Below are 9,505 nucleotides of genomic sequence, written 5' to 3'. Positions count from 1 at the left end.
TGTTGTCACCTGTGGAGCAGGTGGAGAGAGCGCACGAGGAGCCCCGCCCCTCCCCACTGCGGAGAAGCAGCGCAGAAAGTGACTGAATCCGCGCCACTGTGTTTTAGGCATTAAGACAAAAGGTGCAGCCGCCCATTTTGGCCTGGCAGGTCCAAACATCGTGATATAACAGATAATAGAAAATCATCAGTGGCACAGACTTTTTTTCACCATGAAGCGCTGATCTGGCGGCTCCTTTGAATTGTCTCCTGCACAGTCGCCCGTTCCTATAACCACTATCGCTTCCTACACATTTATACTCGCTAATCATCCGTCTCGCCCGCAGCCGCTTCTCTGTCCGGTCCATAGACCGTCTAAATAGAACGTTATTCGCGTCAATGGTCCGGCCCAGACATTTGGTAAAGCGCACTCTGGTGGACTCAACCAACTGTCAGAATTTAAAAGGGTGTTTATGTTAAATTGTAGCTCCAAAACTGACGGTGTCGTCTCTGAAAGGGACAGACAAACACTGCTACAACGATTCATTCATAATCTATAGTGAATATTTTTTTCTATGACGGCGACTGACCGGCCCATGAATGAAGCGGCCCACCGGGAATCCTCCCGACTCGAGTACCGATTATACACTCCGCCCTTGGTGAGAACTGCAATAATTACAGTCAGAAAATGGCTGTTTAGTCTGTACTGTCATAATCTGAAGTTGTCCCAAGACGGGTGTAAAAATCAGGGTTTTCAAACAAAAAGACTAACTCTAGCTTCGTTTTCATTACACATATGTGCAAAACTTTATAAAAATTCTAAAAATGTCGGGAAAAAAAAAACAAGTTTGCAATGACACTGTTTCAATTAAACTGTAACCATCAGAAATTTCCTGTAGAATTCATTAGTTTTTAAGGGTACCTGGATTATTTGAAATGATTTACATACAACACAGATTTTATGTTTCGTTAGCCGAGTTCTTTTATAAATAACTAAAGAAAATACCTCAAACACAAAAAAGCAAAAGGCACATAAATTCTCAGTCATCAGAACAGGCTAATTTTCTTAAATGTCCCTTAAAAGTCAGTGCTGCGCATCTTTCCTTCAGAGTTCACAGTCACTTCCACTCCTAATATGTTTGCATCCACAACATCCTTCAACCTCCCCGTGGAAGGCTTCCGGCTGTAGGCGGATGTTTTCGTGTGACGTAGCGGAAGCGGTGGCAGCCGCGGTTCCTGTTTGCGGAAGTGGTGGGGTCGGAGACAGCGCTAATTTAGCTAACTGACCCGTTAGATCCATAACAGCTTGCGAGACGTCGTCGATCTGGCAAAACATGTCCTGCTGTGCTGAGACAAGTTGCTGTAGAGCGTTGGCCTGATGATCCAGGAAGGTGCCTTGTTGAGTGACAGCGTGATGTAGACCTTCCGGGTCAGCTGGGTCTGGAGTATGGCCAGTTTGTTCTGTCATGATCACGTGACGAGACAGACCCAGACGCTGGAACCCGGAAGGATGACGAGAGGCAGGAGTAGTTAGAAAAAGGTTTATTGCCCGTGGAGGATTTGGAGAGGTGGCCGGAACTTGGAATGGAGCTGCTGACTAGAGATGGAGAGTGGAGACCGGAGGTGGACTGGAGCGGCAGGGTGGAACAACCAGGTGAGTTCAGCTGATGGTGCGTGGCGTGAAGTGATTTTGGCGTGGCGGAGTAGTCGAGATTTGGCTGGACCCAGGTCGGCACGTGGATGAAGAAGACCTGGAGACAGAGGTGTTCTATGGTGAGACGTAGCAAGACTTAAGAGCAGCATAAGTTTCTAAGCGTGAGGTGACCAGGGTACTGCACCAGGTAAGGCAACGAACTAGCGAAGAATGCTGGGGAAGGCTCTTCTTAAGTAGGCTGGTGAAGAGGTGATGAGTGCCGACAGCTGGGTCCAATTAGGAGGCGGAGCAGGAGCAGAGGTGCACCATGACACCTGGCATGAATTGAATTAAACCTGTCTGATAGTTTTCTTGTTGGTAAAGCAGCTGAGGGCCTCGTTAATCAATTTCAGCTGTATTGGTGTTCATGGAATTAACCACAGGTGCACTTCAGTGGCAACAATTAGAAAACCCTCAAAACAGGACTGGTGTTACATGTGGAGGTCATTTCAAGTTTCTCCCTCTTGATCTTTTTTGGCTGGTTTTCCACTCGTGCTGATTTTGGCTTGATAATTATCTCTACTGGCAGTATGAGGAGATTCCTTAACCCTACAGAAGTTGAACAGGTTGTCCAACTTCTCCAGGATGGCACATCCACACGTGCTGCAGCAAGAAGGTTTAATGTGTCTCCCAGCACAATCTCCAGAACATGGAGGAGATTTCAGGAGACTGGAGGTTATTCTGGGAGAGCTGGACAGGGCCGTACAAGGTCCTCAACCCCTCAGCAGGACCGATACCTGCTCCTTTGTGCAAGACGGAACAGGCTGAGCACTGCTCGTGCCCTACAGTATGACCTCCAGAGGGCCACTGGTGTGAATGTCTCTACCCAAACAATCAGGAACAGACTTCATGAAGGTGGCCTGAGGGCCCGACGTCCTGTAGTGATCCCTGTGCTCACTGCCTAGCACCGAGGAGCTCCACTGGTATTTGCCTTAAGAACACCAGAATTGGCAAATCCGCCACTGGCGCCCTGTACTTTTCACAGACGAGAGCAGGTTCACCCTGAGCACCTGTGATAGACGTGAAAGAGTCTGGAGAAGACAAGGAGAACGTTATGCTGCCTGCAACGTGGTTCAACATGACAGGTTTGGTGGTGGGTCAGTGATGGTCTGGGGAGGCATATCCATGGAGGGACGCACAGACCTCTACTGCCTAGGAAATGGTGCTCTGACTGCCATAAGGTATCCAGATGAAATCCTTGAACCCATTCTCAGACCCTACGCTGGTGCAGTAGGTCCTGGTTTCCTCCTAATGCACGACAATGCCCGGCCTCACGTGTCAAGAGTATGCAGGCAGTACCTGGAGGATGAAGGAATTGAAACAAATTATCACACTTGCTTTGAGGATTTTAGTTTGGAATTTCAGTGGACTTTTAGTTGTATTCTGTCTCCTGTCAATCACTTCAGGTTCATGTTGATCATCTACGGCAGTGGTGTCAAACATCCGGCCCGAGGAGTCGGGGTCAACGTGTTATCTGTGTCTTAACACCCCTCGGGTAAGGACGATGTCATGTTAGGAACCATTTGGGAATGTTTACATCTCAATCAGTATCCTGCCCTTCTGCTGATCAGTATTCTGCCTTCCTGCTGGGGACAGTGTATCGTAAACCCTTTCATTAATTTCTTTCACAGAGGACAATTCAAATCTGTTTTACATCAACCACCTTTTGAGTTGGAATTCTAGGCTGTTTTAAATATTTGAGAATACATTCCGAGGCATGTGTTAACACTAACACTAACACTAGGTTCATTCAAATGTTACAGAGCTTCATTGAAAGGTTACATTTAATCAAAAATATTCTCTTACAAAGGAACCTCAAGAGATCAAGAAATAAACACGATAAAGGCCAAACCATGCTGAGTTTTGGGAGAGAAAGAGAGGTTAACGGCAAAAAGTTTAACCTTTTGGAACCTAGGGCCTAAAACTCTTTTTGTTTACTTTTGAATTTACCTCTGTATTTTCAATTTAACATAATTGTATGGTATCATTTTAATCACCACAACTTCACATATGTCACACTGCCTTTATTTAGTCATTAGAGGACCCATGCTGACACAGAAGGACCTGTCTGTGAGATAGGATCTCATCCACTGCAGTGGATCTCGTGATCCACTGTATCAAAAGCTGTTTATATTTCCAATAATAAAAGAACCACAGGATTACCTGCATTGGTTGCAAATAAAATGTCTTTAAAATGTTTTAAAAGAGCTGTTTCTGTTCTGTGTTTAGGTCTAAAACCTGACTGGAAAGGTTCAAAGATGTCATGACCATTTAAGAATGTAACCAGCTGTTTGTACACAATGTTTTCAAGGACTTCCGCACTAAAAGGAAGGTTAGAAATGGGCATAAAGTTTGAAAACAGTATAGCATCCAGCGGTCCTGACAGTTTCCTTCATTTCTGTCTCGCTATGATTGCTCATGTTTTGACCATTAACGGGATATGAGAAGACCCAGTCCGTTATCTGCTGCAGGCATCTGGGGTCTGAGCGGGGGAAGTGTCAAAATCTCCTGTGCTCAGTCTGTGATTACACAGAGCTGCCTGAACACCCACACAATGTAACATTAACGGAGTTTTCTGTAGTGTCATGTAACTGCAGTTAGCGATTAGGCAATGAGCTAGCAGAACTTACTGATCGCTCTGTGACTTCAAGAGTCAGATAAAGTTGATCCATGATTCTGTCTGTAATCCTTTTATCTGAATGTTCAGCAAACTGCAAACCAGTTTTTGTTGACTACCTGATCACTGGTGACCTCTGACTGACAGATGTCATACTCCTGTTTGACTGGTCTGACAGTTGGCTAAAACCAACATGAACCTAATTTGCTTGGATGTTGTGCTGAAGATGCACACACATACAGAAATAGATTTCTGCGTGGGCTTTGTCAAAGTACTGTTAAATCTTGGATTTTGGGGAAATAGCAAGTCTTTCCGAGTCAGAGGGCTAAAGTCCAAGTCAAGCCACAAGTTATGGCCTTGAAAGTCTAAGTCAAGTCTAAAGTCGTCAAATTTGTGACTGGAGTCTGACTCAAGTCCAGACTGGTTGAGCCTACTTTTGGTAGGGAGTGCAGCAAATCATGCCTGAACCGTGATCTGAATAGATCACTAGCCACATTTTGGCACACATGAATTGTTTGTATTTTTAAAATTAAGAGTAAATCCATCCATCCATCCATCCATCCATCTTCTTAACCGCTTCTTCCCTTTCGGGGTCGCGGGGTGCCGGAGCCTAACCCGGCTACTGATGGGCGAAGGCGGGGTACACCCTGGACAGGTCGCCAGTCTGTCGCAGGGCCTCAATCACACACACATTCACTCTCACATTCACACCTAGGGAGAATTTAGAGTCACCAATCAACCTATGAAGCATGTTCTTGGACGGTGGGAGGAAGCCGGAGTCCCCGGTGAAAACCCACGCATGCACGGGGAGAACATGCAAACTCCACACAGAAAGGTCCCAGCCAGGAGTCGAACCGGGGCCTTCTCGCTGTGAGGCGAGAGCGCTAACCACTGCGCCACCGTGCAGCCCAGAGTAAATCCAAAGTAAAATAAATCTTTATTTTCATCTGTACTGCATAAAGCATTGTTGGAGAAAAAGGTCCACTCTTCTCTGCACAATGATCAAGAAAGAGAACCTCAGTCAGATCTACTGTGTCTAGAGTTTGACTAGAACTTTCCAGTAAGAAGCTCACTGGGTATCTTAGTCACTGTTGTTACTGTGAAGTATGAGAAACACATTTTATGTTTTATAGAAAAACTTTATATCATTACCTTTTTTCACCTTAGCATTATGAAGGTTATTATGAAGTTTCTGCAAAATGCTGAACTGACTGTGCCTTATAAATGGTCACAGCTTCACCCCTACCAGCGCTTTTTGTGGCCTTTTTTTAAATAAAAAAATGTCTGCTTCACTTTGGTACTGATTATTTTCCCTGTTCTTTGCAGGACATGCTCATTTTGTTCGAGGGCAGCAGTACTGGAAATTCAGCTCCTCCGGCATGAACCTGTTGGAAGGTTACCCACGGTATATCGGCATTGATTTTTTTAGCTGCAGAAGCATATGAGCCAGGGGAAAAAAAAATCATTTTGATGTTTTAAAATCAAAAAGACCTTTTGGAATCGAGGTTTTGGACCGAAGAGGACGTCTTTCAAATCAGTATATGCTTTACTCTATACATTTTTGGATTACATTTTTTCCTCTCAGGAAACCAAGTAATGTTCTTTTAGACATGGTCGTATACTGTGCAATATGCTCGTATTTATTTTGCCTGTTTTTTTTTTTTTTAAACATGAGGCTGAGCATGCCAGTTGTGTGCTACTTTGTTCTTTAAGGTTAAAAACAAGACAACTGGTTTACAAACAAGCCCTCAGCTAATTGAACTCCTTTAGTTAGCCATTGCGTGTACATAAGCTAACACAGGGAGGTTTAAGCAGCATAAATGACACAAAATCAAACTTTGTTGTTTCTCATTAACAACAAATACCAACAAGTCATTTTACAGAATAAGAGAAGCAGCAGGAGGACTTTTCTCTGCAGCACCAATTAGAAAACATGCTGTTTTTTTTAGATCTCCAAGTCTACAGATTTTCTTTGTGATCCACAAACAACAACTGAATCTTAAACTTTAGAAAACTCTCACTGAGCGTGTCCCCTTATCCTCAAAAGGTTGCTGGAGTGCAATTTTCCATTTCAAAAAGTCAGATTTCACACCTCAAGATATTTACAATCAAAACAATAAAATAACATTAGGAGATTTTTTTCTTTGCTTGTATTGGCAGAGTTCATAGGTGGAACTCCTGCCCAATCATCCACTTTTAGAGCACTGGGAAGGGCAAATTTTGTTTTGTACTATCCCTCTCTGGTTGCCACAGAAGGAATGAGAGGCAGCAAGTAAAAAAAAAGCTGAGGAATAAGAAATTATCTTACAAAATTGTCTTCTTTTATTAAAAATAATTGTTTTATACTAAGATGAAAGTACCCTCACTTTAACTTCATAATTTCACTGTTGAGTTTCATGAATGTGTAGTTGGAAAAAACAGTGTTTTCAGAAGAACAGAATCCTGCTTCCATTAACTGGCACTTTTATAAATATAGTGAAAACATGAAATTAAGCTTATTTTTGCCTTAGAATAGCAAAACTTTGATTGTCCTTTTTCTGATCATCAGTCATCATTTTCTTCAAAACAGAATTTTGTTTTGTTCTTGTTAAGACAGTTTCGACAATTGCATAACTCTAAATCTATAATCCAAATGTTTTGCTTACATTTGTAGTTAAAAGCAAACATGATGTGACACATCGTTGTTAAGCACATCTGTGGAGTCCTCACCTATAGTGTTCAGTAGAAGCTGCAGGGTGTCATTTTGTACGCGTTCCAAATTATTATGCAAATTGTATTTCATCTGAATGCTCTCCTCTGGGGTCCAGATGACCCCACCCTCACATTGGATGTGAGGATTTTATGTCTGCCACGGACACCAGTGAAGATAAAAAAAATCCTTGAAAAAAAAGTTCATCATGCTCTCTTGTGGGGGATCCAGGTGACCCCACTTTTAATGTAAACATGCCTAGGATAGAACAAGGGTTACGTGGCAAAAAGATACAGTTCTTTGTTTTTTGAGAAAAATTAACAGATGAAATGGTGTATGAGAGCTCTTTGGATCACTGAAATCTATCTCAGATACCTGCAATCATTAGTTTCCAGGTTAGCTCAATTAAACAGACCAACATTTTTAAGCAATATTTGGCTCCCATCCTTCCCTGACCTCCACCCTATTGAGAACCTTTGGGGCATTCTCAAGCCAAATATCTGAGGGTGGAGTCAGTTCACATACAACAGTTGTTCTGGGAGGATATTCTGCAAAGAAATTCAAGCAGAAACTCTAAAAGTGCTTTCACACTAAACACGATTCAACTCAAGAGCGCACCTGTGCCATTGATTAACCTTGAAACTCTCCGCCTCGGCCACGCGAATGTAAGCAGACCATTTTCAGTTTTTTAGAATATATCAAATGTTGTGTAACTCTGCTGTGTGTAATAATGTGAAAGGTTTAAAAGTTTTTATTTTTGAAAAAAAGTACTTTTATTTTTCTGAGGCTTGTTCAATAACAAGTAATGTATACTCTAATGATTACTGGCTGGAAAATTATTCAATCATTTGCATTGAGGATTTTGAAAAATGTATAATTTGCATAATAATTTGGAATCCACTATAGAGTTTATGCTGCTTCCCTGCAGGAGGTGCATCCTTACTGAGGCTTCTTACAGAAGGCCCTGATAAAGTCTTTGAAATTGATGTTTAGGGACACTAGATGCAGCAAATATGATACATTTTGTCTTCAAAGAAAAAATGTTAGCAAAAGATTAAATAAGTTTTTACTGTTTTTTTACTGGATTATTTAATTAAAGTAATTGTACATTTTTACTTAAAATTTGCCATTTCTTTACCATGTTTTTAATTATTTAATGCTTTAGTATAGTAAAATCAAAATGGCTATAAATAATCATGCCAGTTTTATTTGTTTATTGTAACCCTTCTGCTATCCTAGGTATGTTGACGTTGGGAGTGGGGTCATCTGGACCCCAAGAGATAGCCCACTGAACTTTTTTTTTCCTCTCCTGGAACAGTGCGCTGCCAGCACCGTCCCCAGCCTAGCCAAAAATGCGTGGTTTCTCCGCAGAGCTAACGGCGCTCAGCAAAACACTTTCATTTTAAATGCATAATATCAATTTTGTCTTGTCTTCAATAAATTTCAAGTCTAACAGGTGTTCATTACTCTGAATGCCAGGCTTCTTTAAGATGCACACACAGACCCTGGTCAGGTACAATCGGGTAAACGTGGGGTGTATTTGTGTTGTGAACCAGTGTAGTGATGGTTCGGCCAACTAAAGGCAAGCATCTTAGCAAGAGTTTGGATGTTGTTTGTTTTCGTGGGTGAAACACAGACATCGTGCTGAGGCTGGCTGCAGGATGACATCAGGAAATGGATCACACATCAGTGTAAGGGTGGAGTCATCCGGATCCCATAAGATAGCACGAGGGATATGTTCATATGAATTTGTAATGTAGATGCACTATATAAATCTGTCAAAACACAGATTACCCACCAGTGTAGGGCAGCCACAATTAGTCGTAATTACATCGACTAATAAAATGGTCGACAGCTAATTTTCTAGTCGACGCGTTGTTTCGTTTTTTTTTGTTTTTTCGTTTTTTTTTTTATTACTGCTTTCTAATGCCAGGTCTGCCACTCTCTTTGACACACAATCACAGTATGTGTGTGCTGTGCTTGGTTGCTACACATGCTAATCCGGTCAGTAGTGATGTCACAGGAAGTTCTGGGAAGGCTGGTGTACCAAAAAAACATGCCAACAGAGCTTGAAAATATGGGAAACAAAAAATAAAAGTAAAAGAAAAAAGTGTTTGATGCGATACCATGGCAACACTACGGTGATGCATGAACACCTGAAGAGAAGGCACTTTGTGACTGAGTATGATAACCCTGTAGAGATGATCCTCGTCTAAGGAAGCTAAGCTAAGCTAAAATTTGCTCATAGAGAGCTACCTCTGCCACAACAGTTTCACAGGTTTAAATGGATCATGTGCGGCTGTCATTAATGGGCTATATGGAGCTAAACCTGAAGATCTGCAGCAAGTCTGTGTCTACAGAACCTCTGTCTGCGCAGTCAACATTTCAGAATTAGCGTTCTTTAAAACAGACACCACGAGGATTATGAATTTAGGCTGGCAATAAACTGCTCAGCCAAGGCTTCATTCATATTCCGCACGGCGATCATGTTGTTTGATTCGAAGAGCTCAGGTTTTGAAACATTCAAC

General features: G+C 42.3%; 1 protein-coding gene across 1 annotated transcript in view; it reads left to right on the top strand.

Annotated features, from left to right (window-relative positions):
- The window catches only part of LOC112148611 (stromelysin-3), a 131,725-nt gene extending 122,638 nt beyond the window's left edge, over positions 1-9,087 (top strand). The window contains exon 8 of the mRNA XM_024275854.2: positions 5,615-9,087. Within this exon, the coding sequence (XP_024131622.1) occupies positions 5,615-5,733 (119 nt within the window). The 3' untranslated portion in view covers positions 5,734-9,087. The remainder of the gene's footprint in view (positions 1-5,614) is intronic.
- The last annotated feature ends 418 nt before the right edge of the window (positions 9,088-9,505 follow it).

Source organism: Oryzias melastigma, linkage group LG9 (genome assembly GCF_002922805.2).
Source record: "Oryzias melastigma strain HK-1 linkage group LG9, ASM292280v2, whole genome shotgun sequence".
In the NCBI taxonomy this organism is placed as follows: Eukaryota; Metazoa; Chordata; class Actinopteri; order Beloniformes; family Adrianichthyidae; genus Oryzias; species Oryzias melastigma.
Note: the sequence above shows the minus strand (reverse complement) of the source record. Positions and strands in the feature narration are given on the sequence as shown.